This window comes from Ascidia mentula, chromosome 5 (assembly GCF_947561715.1).
Source record: "Ascidia mentula chromosome 5, kaAscMent1.1, whole genome shotgun sequence".
NCBI classification, from domain to species: Eukaryota; Metazoa; Chordata; class Ascidiacea; order Phlebobranchia; family Ascidiidae; genus Ascidia; species Ascidia mentula.
The window spans coordinates 15396578-15413763 of record NC_138570.1 but is presented as its reverse complement, the minus strand read 5'-3'; the positions used below and the strand labels follow the sequence as shown (position 1 = coordinate 15413763).

The following is a 17186-nucleotide window of genomic DNA, read 5'->3' as shown; positions in this document are numbered from 1 at the left end:
TATGTCTAAATGAGGCGAAGTAGTAATTACTGTGTAATCCGATTTGGATAAACGTGTACCATTTGTCAGGATTAGGTGAGGAAACTTCATCAACTTCGCTCTAGCAAACAACACCAAATATATTTGTTGCGTAATTTACTGCGCATGCGCAACCTGTCACATGTAGTCGGTTGTGGCGTCAGGTTTGCTGGTACCGGTAATTTGTTTGCTTTATCGCTATACATCGAATATTCTTTGCATTGTTGAAAGTTCTAGTTAATCTTACTGGTTGTTGTAAAAATTGTTAGGTTTGTGTGTGATTTTACTGAAGATGAATCGAAAAATATATCAGCGAGGGTGGATAAAAGCAAAAAGTGCAAAACTGAAGAAAAAACGACCACCTGTGTACGAACCTAGTTCAGAAGAAGATGTTGATGTTAGTAGTGGGCCTAGTAGTATCAATAATGATGACGATTTCAAAAGTGAAAATCGCTACATGGATGAATGTGATGAAGAACATAGTAAAAGGTTTGAGTGTGTTCAACATGATAAGTTACCTTGTCTGCTTGAATTAAATGACCAAACATCATCATCATCAGATGACAATATTAATTGTGTTGAATTTAAAGTTTTTTTGCAAGAATGGGTGACTAAATATCAGATCAAACACAATGCTGTTGATCAGTTGTTAAAAGGTTTGCAGATGTATGGTCAATATGACTTGCCTTCAACTTCAAGAACACTTCTTGCTACACCAAGATTCGTAAACACCCAGACAAAATCGGGTATGGAATATTACAATTTTGGTTTAGAGGCCCAGCTATATTCTGTTTTAAATGAATACACAAAAAGCCACAGCATAACCACATCAGTCGATTTAAATCTTGGTGTAGATGGCCTTCCTCTGTTCAAAAGTTCTAGTAAATGCTTTTGGCCGATTTTGGGTTCTGTATTTGGCATTGTTTTTCCAGTTTCTATAGCTTGTGGGAGTACGAAGCCCAGTAACTTGGATTTTCTTCATGACACCATAGAGGAGGTTTCAAAACTGCATGAGCATGGATTGCACATTAATGATAAATGCGTTGCAATTACACTTAAATCAGTTGTATGTGATGCACCTGCTCGGGCTATGGTAAAGGCAACAAAACTTTTTTGTGGGTATTATGGTTGTGATAAGTGTATGCAGAAAGGTCAATGGGCAGGCAGGATTGTATATCCACAGTTAAAGTCTCCTGTTCGCACAGATGCTACATTTAGGTCAAAATGCAATGAGGAGCATCATAATGGAACTTCACCGTTTTGTGACTTAAATATTGACATGATAAAATCTTTTCCACTAGACTACATGCATCAAGCATGTTTGGGTGTCACAAAAAAGCTTCTTGTATCCTGGATTCGTGGCCAAAAAAGTACAAGAATATCCCAGACAAATTGCAATGAAATAAGTGTACGACTTTTGCATCTACGAACTAGTATTCCAAAATGCTTTTCACGAAAACCAAGATCTCTGAATGAGCTGGATAGGTGGAAAGCTACTGAACTTAGGCAGTTTTTATTGTACACAGGCATCATTGTACTAAAAGATGTGCTGCAAAATAAATTGTATTCTCATTTTGTATGTTTAGCCACTGCAATGAGAATTTTAGTTTCTCCAATTCTCTCAACAAAACATCATGAATTTGCCAAAAATTTATTGGAACATTTTGTCAAAGAAATTGGATGTTTGTATGGCCTAGAGTTTTATGTCTACAATATTCATTGCCTCTTACATCTTTCTCAGGAAGTATGTGAAAATGGGGCACTAGATGGTTACAGTGCTTTTCAATTTGAAAACTACATGCAGTTTCTAAAACGACTGGTGAGGTCTGGAAATAACCCTCTTGTTCAAGTGATCAAGCGCATAGAGGAGCGGCAATTATGCATCACAACCCGCATGGACATACAGGATGTTTCCACAAAATATCCAAATAACTTTTATATTTTAAAATTTGGTGCATCTGATTGTTTTTGTGTACAAGTAACCGCCAATATTGGCAATGGATATTTTAGATGTTGTGTTTTTAGAGATGTGTATAATTTTTTTGAATACCCATATCCCTCACAGTTGGTTGGAATTTATCAATGCAACCCAGAAAATTATAAAGAAGAGGTTATTTATGAAGAACATTTGAAAATGAAAGCAATTTGTTTATCAAATACAAAACATTTAGTATTCATTGGGATTTTGCACAAAATATGATTTTTTTATTGCATTTTGCCTTTTAAAATATGGCATTAACACTATCTGTTTCAATCTTTATTTAGCAATTGTAAAAAATTTTTCAAAAAATGTCTTGGTCCTTTGCCGTGTGGCTAGAAAAAGAAAGGGAAGAGGAGGGTTGCATTCCATCTAAGTGGATTGAGGGTACAAGTGTGCGTTGGCCCACTTCCAATGTTTGTATGTCCTTGAATAAACAAGTGGACCCAAAAGAAAATTGGAAAGTGTTTCATCTTGTAAAAGTCAAATTTCGTTCAGGTTTGATTTTTTTTCCTTTGTAGTTAATATTTTACTCGAAAATTGCACCATATTACTTACAGATTCAAAAACTGCTTGTGAGGTTTATGATGATACCACTTCGGTAGAGCAGTCTGATGTAGAAATAGATTGTGACAGAAGGAGGAAGCAGCGAAAAAGGCAGTTCGAGGATTTTGTGGAAGGTATTGGTTTAAGTGGATGCAAATGTATTTTAGAAGGCTTTATGATTCTCAACCTTTTATGCTTTATTATTTCCCCACAGTAATGTTTGAAGCCCCGTTTAATTATGTAAAGCCTGTTTACTGTGGTGAAAGGTAGCAAGGTCAGAGAAACCTTAGAAAGTAACATAAGTCAATATGTCAAAGTCTATTTAAGTGGATTTTATGAGCACAAAGCTGTCAGTCTTATTTCTAATGTATTTCTTGTTAGATTTTACTACAGAAGATGAACTTCTACACAATACACCTACTTGTTCAAAAGGTATATAATATTTCAATGCATTTTTCACTACTGCACTATTTTGTGACACCTAAAGCATGTGTATGAGTAACATAAATTTTTTTAGGTATACCAGCACTTACAAAAATTACAGCAGCAAGTAAGTTTATTGGCAGTTACAATGCATCAGACTTGTGCTCATGTTTTTTTTACCTTAGCTTCCTCACCGAATCAGTTTTCTCGTGAGTCGTCATTTGGCTCAAATGCATCAACCCAACCACTGTCTTTAAGTTTTGCATCATCAAATGAGTTGGATGGAGTTGTCAGTGGTAAGTTAACTTTTTTAACTGGTAATAAAAATTTTGGTGAGTTAAACAGTGATTTTTATTTTGGAAGTGAGGAATTTAGGTACATAAATTTTATGAAAATATGTTTGTTTTTTCTCTGATCAAGTTCAAGCCAGGGAACTTGATAGATTTTGTATTGCAGCAAAACTGGAGCGAATGGAACAGAAAATAGCACAGATTCACGGTATCTTAATATCCCAATTTGGAATGACAATTAAAGACAATTTTGATTGGGATAGAGCAATGGACAGTATTGAACAGTATAAGGAACTTAACGAGAAGCTTCAAGAGAAAAAATATGCAAAACAGTTAGTAAGTTACACCTCAGTCAGCCTCTGATGGGATAATTGTTTCAAAACTAGCATATATCTTATTTTATTTACATTAATTTATTTACAAACAAATTTTTAAATAAGCACCAAAGCTTATTGCCTAGGTGTTTTATTTACTGGGCCGTATTTTTTCTTGTGCAATTGCTTTGTAACATCATTTTGTGCTTGGAGTTAACTGATATTTTTGCCAGGTAAAATACCTGTGTTCCCTTGGAGGCAGTAGTGTCAGTGAAGTGGTTAGACGGATGATGAAGGAGTTAGGAACCACATCATTATGGGCAAAGTTCAGCTTTTTTGGTAGAAAGGGAAAAGAGTCTTTTGCGGCCCAAAAGTTGTGCCAAGTTGTTTTAAGTAAGTGTGTTAATAATGCAAATATAATTAAAAACCAGTGTCATAAATTCTTGGCCAATCACATGATTTTCTTCGATGTTTATGTTTTACTATTCATAACTTCATTATTTTTTTCTGAACCGGTTTTTGTTGGCCATGATGGGTTGTGCTCCACGGGTATGGAGATACTGCTTCAAACCTTTAGTGCATTACCACATTTTATTGATATACCAGAAATCCCAAAAGAGTAACATATTTATTCTGGTGCTAAATTTTCCAATAACTAATTTGTTTTGCATATGATTGTTTATTTATATGTTCATTATTTTATTTCCTTTTTTGCCAGGAGCTGGAATGAATGCTGCCGGTGTAACTGCAAAGGAGGTTGAGACACAAATTAAAGACATCTTAAAACAGGCTCCACATAAAAAAGGCGGGCCACTTTATCAGGTATTTCATAAGTTCAGTTTAAAATCACATATTTTATGAGATTATTGCAGTTTTGTTATATTACTGACCACAATTCACATACCATAATGTTATGAATGTGTTTGTCAACGTTTTTTTTTAAATAAAGGAGTGGTATGGGCTGTGAAGCCATTTTTAGTTGGACACAGGGCTGTTATGAATTTATATGAAATACAGATTTTACGTTTTGTCATATGCCTAAAATGGAACTTTTAATTTTAAATTAACTTGGCTATGAACGACTGTAACGTTTTTCCCATGCTTTGCAGGACAAATCCAACCCTCCAACATCTGCAAGTCAGAGTTTGCCACTTACCGACTCTGAATAGTATCTCTTAAGTGGTGATTTTCGTACATGAATACATGGAAAGAAATGATTTTGATTGTTCTTTCTTCATCAGATGATACCAAACCACTAGGTTAGAAAAACTTTGGGCAGGTGCCAGCAACATATTACTGGAACGTTAATGAAATCGGTCATAGAACAAAACTGTAAAACGTTTTCAAAACAGTCACCTGTATCGTTGTAACAAAGATAAGTGACAACGTTAGAAATGGGTGTCGGTGTGTCGACAGTTTTTGGTTTATATAACATTGCAACAAGACGTTGCTAGAACGTTCATAAAAACAGCTTGCAAACAAAACTCTGAAACGTTTCCACAACGGTCGTCTGCACCGTTGTAACGCAGTTAATGACAACGTTAGGAATGGGTATCGGTGTGTCGACATTTTTTGGTTGATAAACCTCTGAACATAACGTTTCCAACACTTTGGCAATACCTAAAACAAACGTTGTTGGGACGTTTTTTTGTTAGCTGGGCATACATATGGCTTGGCGGTTTAAAAAAGTGGCGGGCGACGGTCGGGTTTGAGTAAGTAATCGTTGGATTTAGCATAGCATCTCCGACTGAATTGATTCAACTTTGATTTCATTCGATAGTGGGATGGTATAAGGTTGTTTGTGCAAAAGAAAAGCTTGCGACTCGCTTTGTAGCAACATTTATCTGCGAAAGTATGCACCAGAGCACCCCTAAACCGTGTTTACAGTGGGGGGTGTAGGGTTGAAGTGTATTCGGCTCGTACAGCGGCAGCTCAATGTGTTTTTAGACATGTTTAATATTTTTGGAAAGCTTGATTTTTGAGCTTTCGTATGGTTGTAAATTGAAACTTGGGCCATAACGATAAAAAAAGTTATTAAGGAAAAATCGATATTTTTTCATGTTTCAAAAATATAAATTCATTTTTCTGCACAAGCCCCAGCGAATTTTTCAAAAGTTTTGATATCGTTTGAAAGGGTTTAGCGCGTAGAATGCTATGCTTTAAAATTTAGCGAAGCGAATCTTGTTTTCGCGACTTTTGTCATAATACGCATACGATATTAATAACCAAATATGAATATATTTTTTTTAATAATTTTGGTATCGTTGGAAAGCCTATGATCTGTATCGTGTAAAAAAATCATGGCGCTACCCCGTAAGGTGGCCGAGTAACCCGCGTTCAAAGTTTTGTTAACTGGCGTTTTTTTTTGTCAACTAACATCCCTCTGGTCTATATTGATTTAAACTAACTTGCGACCCCCACCATTTTTTTCCCAACAGCAATATCAATCAAAGTGCATTTTACAGCATATCATTTATTGGCAATCACTTTGCTCCATAAGACGGCTGACTTGCAACTTTATAGCCAAGTTTGAAATCCTTGGTTGAGTATTTGACAACGCTAAAATCTGAAAACTACCTCCCAAGTCAAATCTCTAAAGTTTCAAACCGGCTTCATGACGTTTGAAGAATTCCTAATCTTTTTTTCACGTGTTGGGGGTGCATGGTGTGTAAATGGCGGGTTAATTTAGACGGCTTGATTCAGCACTGCACCACGTTGCACAAGACACACGGAGGCTTTTCAGTGCAAGTGCAGATTATGCGGGTAAATCCAAACTTCAAATATTCTTCAACATATTTACGCTTCTTCTCCATGACCAGAGTTAAAGAAAAATACTGCACCTTGATATCTCACTGCTACTTACAACTGAACGCCCTAAACTGCTTTTTGATACTTTCATTGTTAATGACAATAATTGCTGTGATGTTTCAATGACAATGTTAGTGGCACATAGCCTCCTGCTTATCGTCCCTGACAAGACAAAGCGATAGTAGGCCCAACTAGTTGTAGCCTATGTGTTGTAACAAGTTATAAAAACATCACATATATGTCGCGACCCACAGATAGCCTTCCCGCGACCCCTAGGTTGGGAACCACTGCTATAGTGGAAAAAGCACCAAACTCTAAACAATCATAGCAAGGCAAAAAAAATGTGATGTGTATTTTGAAAAGTGAAAGCAGTTATTAGCATATCTGACAATTTAAACGACAGATTTGTTGACAAATATTGTTGGGGTCAGCTAACTTTGCCATTAACATTTACGTGCAGCTCACAATCGAGTAAATACGGTATATGGGAGTACGTCAAAAAGCCATGGGGCTCTCAGTAACGACTTTATAATGTTATTAACAGATATTCCTCTTGTATTGGGGCAAGGCCGTAGTCAGGTTGACAGTTCTGAGACCGTGGGACATAGTTCTGCAACCATGAGACAAAACTGCTCCACTTCTTTTGAACCCGTTTTCGAAAACAGGGAATAAACTTATAACAGGCAACAAAGGCGATCAAAAAAGCAAAGAAGACGCCCACTACAATTCCCGCGATCTGTGGTTTTGTAAGCGGGTTTTCACTTGGGGTCGTGGTTGTATCAGGTGGTGGTGTAGATGTAATTTCGTTTTCACTTTTGGAAGGAGGCTGTGACGGTGATTCTGAGGGAGACTGCAAAGCAGTAAAAAGTGTCCAAATTAGGGTTACTCGAAATCAGCACAATATATGTTTTCTACGTAAGAATTAGTTTGAAAATCGGGCGAAATGTATTTATTGACTAGTAAAGTACAGTTTACACGAAACATGTTATTCCTGTGAAGAAACTAAAGGGGAGGAATCAGATTTACCTTTTAATATGCCAAGTAAGGGAGATCGGGGATGCCCTGGACACAGGGATACCTCGGACAAGGTATTTTAAGTTACAATGAGGTATTGTTGAAACACTTTTGCTTGTATATTCAACTACGTATTCTTAGATGGGCCAATGACAATTTCAACCAAAGTGTTGTCAAGTGGTTGGGATAAGTTTTGGGCAAAATTGTCAGGTCAAAAAATTGGAGAATGGTTGTAGACTTCACTAATGAGAATTTGATTTCTTTGAATTGCCTGTATAGTATATGGCGGACAGAGACTCAGTAACAGATTAGTACAAAATATGATAAATAATCCAAGTTGTCTGTCTGTTTTAAAGTCGTAGTTAAACTTTAAACAGACAGACGACTTAGGATCATTTATCATATTTTGTAGACTGCAATAATTGTCGAATTTGAGCTGTAAAAAAAGATCCAAAGTTGCAGTACAAAGTACAAGGTCCTTCCCTACGACTTATGTTTTGCTCTTATGATGGTTACAAACCGTGTATGTTTATTTGCCTGAACATTAAACCATGGTACCAAAAACCTGTTTGTACAAGAGTTGCCTTAGTGACTCTTTTGGGTCTTAAGTGTCTTTCTAACAAGCATGATAATTCGCTGTTTAGACTACGGATAGATCTATCTAATATTGGAAAACAGTGGAGCCTGTAATACGATTTTACAGCAGTCAAAACACAGTCTGCTCTCAGTATTAAAGACATTTGAGCAATGTAAAGTGTACCTTCTCCATATTTGGTGTTGTTGTTGGTATTGGTTGCTCTGAAAAGGTTATTGTGGTCATTTTGTTGCCTCCGCTTATATTAGCTGATATTGTGGTTCCGTTGGCTAGAAAGGTTTGATTGGCAGCGGGTGGTTGAGATGTGTTGGGTGGTGTAGATGCGATTTCATGTTCACTTTTGGAAGGAGGCTGTATTGGTGATTCTGCGGAAGGCTGTAAACCAGAAAAACATGTCCAAATTAGAGTTACTCAAAATCAACACAACATTTGTTAGTTTGAGAATCATGCAAAATCTACAGAAATAGACTAGTATGTAGTACAGTTTACACGAAACATGTTATTCCTGTGAAGAAACCAACAGGGAGGAATCAGATTTACCTATTAATATACCTAGTAAAGGGAGATTGGGGATGCCCTAGACATGGGTATACATCGGACAAGGTATTTTAAGTTACAATTAGGGATTGTTGAAACACTTTGCTTGTATATTCAACTACGTATTCTTAGATGGGCCAATGACAATTTCAACCAACGTTCAGCAATACACCCATATTTTTATAATTTTTATGTCGTTATATGGTCAGGATAAGTTTTGGGCAAAATTGCCAGGTTAAAAACAGGAAAAAAACAGACTAGTTGTAAACTGCACTGATTATCGAATTTGGGCTGTAAAAAGAGCTCCAAAGTTGCATTAAAAGTACATAAAAGTACAAAACCCGTTTGCACAAGAGTTGCCTTAGTGACTCTTTTGGGTTTTAAGTGTCTTTCTAACAAGCATGATTATTCGCTTTTTAGACTACGGATAGATCTTTCTAACGTTGGAAAACAGTGGAGCCTGTAATACGTTTTTACAGCAGTCAAAACACAGTCTGCTCTCAGTATTAAAGACATTTGAGCAATGCAATTGTACCTTCTCCATATTTGGTGTTGTTGTTGGTATTGGTTGCTCTGAAAAGGTTGTTGTGGTCATTTTGTTGCCTCCGCTTATATTAGCTGATATTGTGGTTCCGTTGGCTAGAAAGGTTTGATTGGCAGCGGGTGGTTGAGATGTGTTGGGTGGTGTAGATGCGATTTCATGTTCACTTTTGGAAGGAGGCTGTATTGGTGATTCTGCGGGAGGCTGTAAACCAGTAAAACATGTCCAAATTAGAGTTACTCAAAATCAACACAACATTTGTTAGTTTGAGAATCATGCGAAATCTATAGAAATGGACTAGTATATAGTACAGTTTACACGAAACATGTTATTCCTGTGAAGAAACCAACAGGGAGGAATCAGATTTACCTATTAATATATCTAGTAAAGGGAGATTGGGGATGCCCTGGACATGGGTATACATCGGACAAGGTATTTTAAGTTACAATTAGGGATTGTTGAAACACTTTGCTTGTATATTCAACTACGTATTCTTAGATGGGCCAATGACAATTTCAACCAACGTTCAGCAATACACCCATATTTTTGTAATTTTTATGTCGTCATATGGTCAGGATAAGTTTTGGGCAAAATTGCCAGGTCAAAAACAGGAAAAAAACAGAGACTGGTTGTAGACTGCACTGATTATCGAATTTGGGCTGTAAAAAGAGCTGCAAAGTTGCATTAAAAGTACAAAACCCGTTTGCACAAGAGTTGCCTTAGTGACTCTTTTGGGTTTTAAGTGTCTTTCTAAAAAGCATGATAATTCGCTTTTTAGACTAGGATAAACCTTTCTAACGTTGGAAAACAGTGGAGCCTGTAATACGTTTTTACAGCAGTCAAAACACAGTCTGCTCTCAGTATTAAAGACATTTGAGCAATGTAAAGTGTACCTTCTCCATATTTGGTGTTGTTGGTATTGGTTGCTCTGAAAAGGTTATTGTGGTCATTTTGTTGCCTCCGCTTATATTAGCTGATATTGTGGTTCCGTTGGCTAGAAAGGTTTGATTGGCAGCGGGTGGTTGAGATGTGTTGGGTGGTGTAGATGCGATTTCATGTTCACTTTTGGAAGGAGGCTGTATTGGTGATTCTGCGGAAGGCTGTAAACCAGAAAAACATGTCCAAATTAGAGTTACTCAAAATCAACACAACATTTGTTAGTTTGAGAATCATGCAAAATCTACAGAAATGGACTAGTATATAGTACAGTTTACACGAAACATGTTATTCCTGTGAAGAAACCAACAGGGAGGAATCAGATTTACCTATTAATATATCTAGTAAAGGGAGATTGGGGATGCCCTGGACATGGGTATACATCGGACAAGGTGTTTTAAGTTACAATTAGGGATTGTTGAAACACTTTGCTTGTATATTCAACTACGTATTCTTAGATGGGCCAATGACAATTTCAACCAACGTTCAGCAATACACCCATATTTTTGTAATTTTTATGTCGTCATATGGTCAGGATAAGTTTTGGGCAAAATTGCCAGGTCAAAAACAGGAAAAAAACAGAGACTGGTTGTAGACTGCACTGATTATCGAATTTGGGCTGTAAAAAGAGCTGCAAAGTTGCATTAAAAGTACAAAACCCGTTTGCACAAGAGTTGCCTTAGTGACTCTTTTGGGTTTTAAGTGTCTTTCTAACAAGCATGATAATTCGCTTTTTAGACTAGGATAAACCTTTCTAACGTTGGAAAACAGTGGAGCCTGTAATACGTTTTTACAGCAGTCAAAACACAGTCTGCTCTCAGTATTAAAGACATTTGAGCAATGCAATTGTACCTTCTCCATATTTGGTGTTGTTGTTGGTATTGGTTGCTCTGAAAAGGTTGTTGTGGTCATTTTGTTGCCTCCGCTTATATTAGCTGATATTGTGGTTCCGTTGGCTAGAAAGGTTTGATTGGCAGCGGGTGGTTGAGATGTGTTGGGTGGTGTAGATGCGATTTCATGTTCACTTTTGCAAGGAGGCTGTATTGGTGATTCTGCGGGAGGCTGTAAACCAGTAAAACATGTCCAAATTAGAGTTACTCAAAATCAACACAACATTTGTTAGTTTGAGAATCATGCAAAATCTATAGAAATGGACTAGTATATAGTACAGTTTACACGAAACATGTTATTCCTGTGAAGAAACCAACAGGGAGGAATCAGATTTACCTATTAATATATCTAGTAAAGGGAGATTGGGGATGCCCTGGACATGGGTATACATCGGACAAGGTATTTTAAGTTACAATTAGGGATTGTTGAAACACTTTGCTTGTATATTCATCTACGTATTCTTAGATGGGCCAATGACAATTTCAACCAATGTTTAGCAATACACCCATATTTTTGTAATTTTTATGTCGTCATATGGTCAGGATAAGTTTTGGGCAAAATTGCCAGGTCAAAAACAGGAAAAAAACAGACTGGTTGTAGACTGCACTGATTATCGAATTTGGGCTGTAAAAAGAGCTCCAACGTTGCATTAAAAGTACATAAAAGTACAAAACCCGTTTGCACAAGAGTTGCCTTAGTGACTCTGTTGGGTTTTAAGTGTCTTTCTAACAAGCATGATTATTCGCTTTTTAGACTACGGATAGATCTTTCTAACGTTGGAAAACAGTGGAGCCTGTAATACGTTTTTACAGCAGTCAAAACACAGTCTGCTCTCAGTATTAAAGACATTTGAGCAATGCAATTATACCTTCTCCATATTTGGTGTTGTTGTTGGTATTGGTTGCTCTGAAAAGGTTGTTGTGGTCATTTTGTTGCCTCCGCTTATATTAGCTGATATTGTGGTTCCGTTGGCTAGAAAGGTTTGATTGGCAGCGGGTGGTTGAGATGTGTTGGGTGGTGTAGATGCGATTTCATGTTCACTTTTGGAAGGAGGCTGTATTGGTGATTCTGCGGGAGGCTGTAAACCAGTAAAACATGTCCAAATTAGAGTTACTCAAAATCAACACAACATTTGTTAGTTTGAGAATCATGCAAAATCTATAGAAATGGACTAGTATATAGTACAGTTTACACGAAACATGTTATTCCTGTGAAGAAACCAACAGGGAGGAATCAGATTTACCTATTAATATATCTAGTAAAGGGAGATTGGGGATGCCCTGGACATGGGTATACATCGGACAAGGTATTTTAAGTTACAATTAGGGATTGTTGAAACACTTTGCTTGTATATTCATCTACGTATTCTTAGATGGGCCAATGACAATTTCAACCAATGTTTAGCAATACACCCATATTTTTGTAATTTTTATGTCGTCATATGGTCAGGATAAGTTTTGGGCAAAATTGCCAGGTCAAAAACAGGAAAAAAACAGACTGGTTGTAGACTGCACTGATTATCGAATTTGGGCTGTAAAAAGAGCTCCAACGTTGCATTAAAAGTACATAAAAGTACAAAACCCGTTTGCACAAGAGTTGCCTTAGTGACTCTGTTGGGTTTTAAGTGTCTTTCTAACAAGCATGATTATTCGCTTTTTAGACTACGGATAGATCTTTCTAACGTTGGAAAACAGTGGAGCCTGTAATACGTTTTTACAGCAGTCAAAACACAGTCTGCTCTCAGTATTAAAGACATTTGAGCAATGCAATTGTACCTTCTCCATATTTGGTGTTGTTGTTGGTATTGGTTGCTCTGAAAAGGTTGTTGTGGTCATTTTGTTGCCTCCGCTTATATTAGCTGATATTGTGGTTCCGTTGGCTAGAAAGGTTTGATTGGCAGCGGGTGGTTGAGATGTGTTGGGTGGTGTAGATGCGATTTCATGTTCACTTTTGGAAGGAGGCTGTATTGGTGATTCTGCGGGAGGCTGTAAACCAGTAAAACATGTCCAAATTAGAGTTACTCAAAATCAACACAACATTAGTTAGTTTGAGAATCATGCAAAATCTACAGAAATGGACTAGTATATAGTACAGTTTACACGAAACATGTTATTCCTGTGAAGAAACCAACAGGGAGGAATCAGATTTACCTATTAATATATCTAGTAAAGGGAGATTGGGGATGCCCTGGACATGGGTATACATCGGACAAGGTATTTTAAGTTACAATTAGGGATTGTTGAAACACTTTGCTTGTATGTTCAACTACGTATTCTTAGATGGGCCAATGACAATTTCAACCAACGTTTAGCAATACAACCATATTTTTGTAATTTTGTGTCGTCACATGGTCAGGATAAATTTTGGGCAAAATTGCCAGGTCAAAAACAGGAAAAAAACACAGACAGGTTGTAGACTGCACTGATTATCGAATTTGGGCTGTAAAAAGAGCTCCAACGTTGCATTAAAAGTACATATTTTTTTCCTACAATTTATGTTTTGCTCTTGGAAAAATGGTTACAAAATATGTATATGTTTATTTTCCTGAACATGAAACCATGGTACCAAAAATCCATTGGTACAAGAGTTGCCTTAGTGACTCTTTTGGGTTTTAAGTGTCTTCCTAACAAGCATGATAATTCGCTTTTTAGACTACAGATATATCCTTCTAACGTTGGTAAACAGTGGAGCCTGTAATACGTTTTTACAGCAGTCAAAACACAGTCTGCTCTCAATATTAAAAACATTTGAGCAATGCAATTGTACCTTCTCCATATTTGGTGTTGTTGTTGGTATTGGTTGATGTGAAAAGGTTGTCATGGTCATTTCATTGCCTCCGCTTATATTAGCTGATATTGTGGTTCCGTTGGTTAGAAAGGTTTGATTATCAGCGGGTGGTTGAGATGTGTTGGGTGGGAAAATCAGCCCTTTAGCACGACATTCCTCTCTACATATAAAGCTTATTTTTTCGAATTTGATTCACTGCATGCTATTCATTGAAAAACAGATTTTTAGCATAGAAATACCCTTACCAGTAAATATGGAAAGAATTATTGCCATATGAACGAGAAAACATATTATGCCAACAAAAATGCTACGATGTGGGTATACCTACTTTTATTTGGTCTGATCTACATCGCAGTAATTGGGAAAACACAAGGTAGTTGATACAGAAAACTTAACAGCATAATGCCCAACGTATAGGTAAATCCAAATTTAAAAACTTTTGTTGGCTATAAAGTGTGGTAACAACTTTTATGTTTAATCATATCCATAGCAACAGAATGCCTTTGTTAATTAATAGATTTTTGATAGTATTTCGACAACAGTTGGTGCAATAACCTACCTGGTGAAATAACATTTCTCCAAAGTATTTTGGCAACAATTGCTCAATTTTCCAATACATTTCATACATTTGTGTTCTGTTGGATTGTAGTATTCTTTTGGACCACAGAAACCAGATACAAAGTCAGAACCATTGTGCAACAGAAGGCGAACTGGTGGACTCTGTACAATATTTACTTTTACTGCATAGTGTGCCATAACATCCAGCAAGTCAAATGCTCTTTGGTAAAACATATTTATGTGGTAAAACTTTAGGCTTGTTTATAGAATAGAGCCTACCTTCCACTTACATGTCCCGTCATTCCCAAATATTTGTCTAGGTACTTGCTGGCTAACCTATAAAATAATTGCAGGCATAACTGTTTTGTAAATACAGGTTTTACAGCCTCTGGTCGAAGAAACAGTGGGGCAAACAGTATTCTAAATTTTTGTTGTATATCTAAATATTTGACCGTTCGGTTGCAGTAATTTTATTAGCAGTTAGATCAAATTTGAACACAAAAGTGCAAACACATGTATATATTCGTAGCCCATGCCATGGCATTATATCGACCAACTGAGAAAAGTTACGTTGAACCCTAAGTTATGTATAGCCTATGATAATCGACAAGTTGCGCATTTCGATAGACTGCCATTCGAGGATTTGAAAGCCGTAATAACCACTGTTTTATGGTATACCACTTAGAAATGTACGAGTACCATCGCAGTCTAAACCAAACAATTTACAAAATTTAAACCAAAAGCTTACTTTACTTTACCCTTTCAGGTTTTCTTTCTAACAAGCTTGATAATTTGTTCTGTAATACGTTTTTACGGCAGTCAAAACACAGCCTGCTCTCAAAATTTCAGACATTTGAGCAACTGTACCTTCCATTTTTCAATATTTGTTGTTGTTGTTGGTATTGGTTGCTCTGAGCGAGGAGCTGTGGTTATTTTGTTGCCTCCACTTATATTAGCTGATATCATGGTTGCTTCGGTTGGAAAAGTTTCATTTGCAGCAAGTGGTTGAGATGTATTGGGTGATGAAATCAGCCAATAAGCCTGGCATTCCTCTCTATACATAAACCATATCTTTTCAAACTGACTTCAAAAATTGAAATATTGGGATTTAACCAAAACTGCAGATGAAGGGCTTTACACCCAATGTTATGTTTTTCAGGAGTTTACATAGGTCATCGCAGTTATTCATGGTGATCACCAAAACTGGATATCAAAACCGACTTCAAATATTGAAAAATTGGGATCTAATCAAAACTGCAGATGCAGACCTAGCCCTTTCTTTTCTGTTGTACTACCGTATATTTCTAAACTTTCGGAAACTTTAAAACGCCTGCTTGGCGACTTCAATATTCAGGTTTTTCAACGCCCAGCCGTCACCCTGCGTTCCTTAATATCGCACCCAAAAGACCGCATGCACGACAAGCTCGACACGAGGGGTGTGGTCTACAGCATTCCCTGCGGTGGTTGCAGCAGCGTATACATTGGTGAAACTGGCCGTGCGCTAAGAACAAGGTTAAAAGAGCACCAAAGGGACGTGAGAAACCATGAGGATAAAACGGCTCTTTCTCAACATGCGGCCGAATCAGGACATGCGGTGGACTTCACAAGAACGATCACTTTGGAACGCGAGTCCAATAGGTACAAGAGGATGTTTTTAGAGTCGTTGAACATTAACATGCATGCGTCATCACTCAATGACTAGAAACAAACTCTGTTTCCACTTGTGTAGCTACACTTGCTAGAGAAAAATTATGCCGATAGACATCACGCACTCCAAAAACCGTGATAAAACAGGCGGTTAATGATAAGTATACAGTGCAGGTGTGTTCGCCCTTATCGCTTTTTCACTTCTTCTTTCTTTTGTAGCGTTTTTGTTTATGTGCCTCAAATGTGTCCACTGTGTTAAACTTACATTCTTCCTCCTGATGAAGGCTGCTGCATAACAGCCGAAACGTTGAGAAACGTAAATAAAGTTTGCCAGAAGAGCAGTATTAAGCAATAAAATATGCCTGGCAGCATCAGTAACAATTTACTTTCTTTTCTGTTGTTGTTTTTCAGACATTTTTAAATAATATATTGTGTTTACTTCAAGGAACTGAAGATGCCCAAGGGGAGAAATCTATATTCCTGATAAGTTAGGCTGATCCTGTAGGAAAAAGCTACTTTTTTAGTTAGAGCCATATCATTTCAAATGTGATTTACTACAGACAAATGATCAACAAAAACAGACTTGTAGTATAGAAATACCCTTGCAAGTAAAAATCGAAAGAATTAATCCTACCCTAATGGGGAGACATATTATTCCAATAAAGATGCTAGGAGGTGGGGGTACCTCTTTATATTTGGTCTGATTTACATTGCAGTAATTGGGCAAACACCTTTTGTTGGCTATGTAGTGTGTTAAGATATTTTATGTATGTTTATATCCACAGCAACGGAATACCTATGTTAATCAACAGAAAGCATTTTTTTTGTAACAGTTGGTGCAATAACCTACCTGGTGAAAAGACATTTCTCCAAAGTATTTCGGCAACAATTGCTAAATTTACCAATACATTGCACACACTTGTGTTCTGTTGGATTGTAGAATTCTTTTGGACTACAGAAACCAGATATAAAGCCAGAGCCATTGTGCAACAGAAGGCGAACTGGTTCACCCTGTACAATATTTACTTTTAGTGCATAGTCTGCCATAACATCCAGCAAGTCAAATGCTCTTTGGTAAAACATATTTATGTGGTAAAACTTTAGACTTGTTTATGGTATAGAGCCTACCTCAAACTTGCACATTCCATCATTCCAAAATATTTGTTTACGTACTTGCTGGCTAACCTATAAAATAATTGCAGGCATAACTGTTTGAACTCTAGTTTATGTATAGCCTATGATAATCGACAAGTTGCGCATTTCGATAGACTGCCATTCGAAGATTTAAAAGCCGTAATATCAT

At 37.0% G+C, this 17186-nt stretch overlaps 1 protein-coding gene across 2 annotated transcripts; it reads right to left on the bottom strand.

Moving 5' to 3' along the window:
- Positions 1 to 6730: 6730 nt before the first annotated feature.
- Positions 6731 to 17186, bottom strand: LOC145901358 (uncharacterized). Of its 2 annotated transcripts, XM_082989007.1 has the most exons (13): positions 17012 to 17183; positions 16734 to 16894; positions 15104 to 15290; positions 14516 to 14572; positions 14238 to 14398; positions 13658 to 13838; positions 12667 to 12876; positions 11760 to 11969; positions 10853 to 11062; positions 9958 to 10164; positions 9059 to 9268; positions 8152 to 8361; positions 6731 to 7227 (listed from the first exon to the last, which is right to left on the bottom strand). In XM_082989007.1, the coding sequence occupies exons 1-13, from the start codon at positions 17024 to 17026 to the stop codon at positions 6904 to 6906; spliced, it is 2343 nt and encodes a 780-aa protein (XP_082845133.1). In that variant the 5' UTR covers positions 17027 to 17183; the 3' UTR covers positions 6731 to 6903. The 2 variants fall into 2 exon arrangements, with proteins under 2 accessions (XP_082845133.1, XP_082845134.1); XM_082989008.1 differs by lacking the exon at positions 9958 to 10164 and having other exon boundaries at positions 17012 to 17186.

What these genes read in the sequence shown, in the direction of transcription:
- LOC145901358 (XM_082989007.1), bottom strand. An exon ending in GAGAAATGTCTTTTCACCAG is followed by an intron (nt 15,291 to 16,733) that starts GTAGGTTATTGC and finishes GTTTATGTATAG; the next exon opens with AGAGGAATGCCAGGCTTATT. An exon ending in CAACACCAAATATGGAGAAG is followed by an intron (nt 11,063 to 11,759) that starts GTATAATTGCAT and finishes ACTGGTTTACAG; the next exon opens with CCTCCCGCAGAATCACCAAT.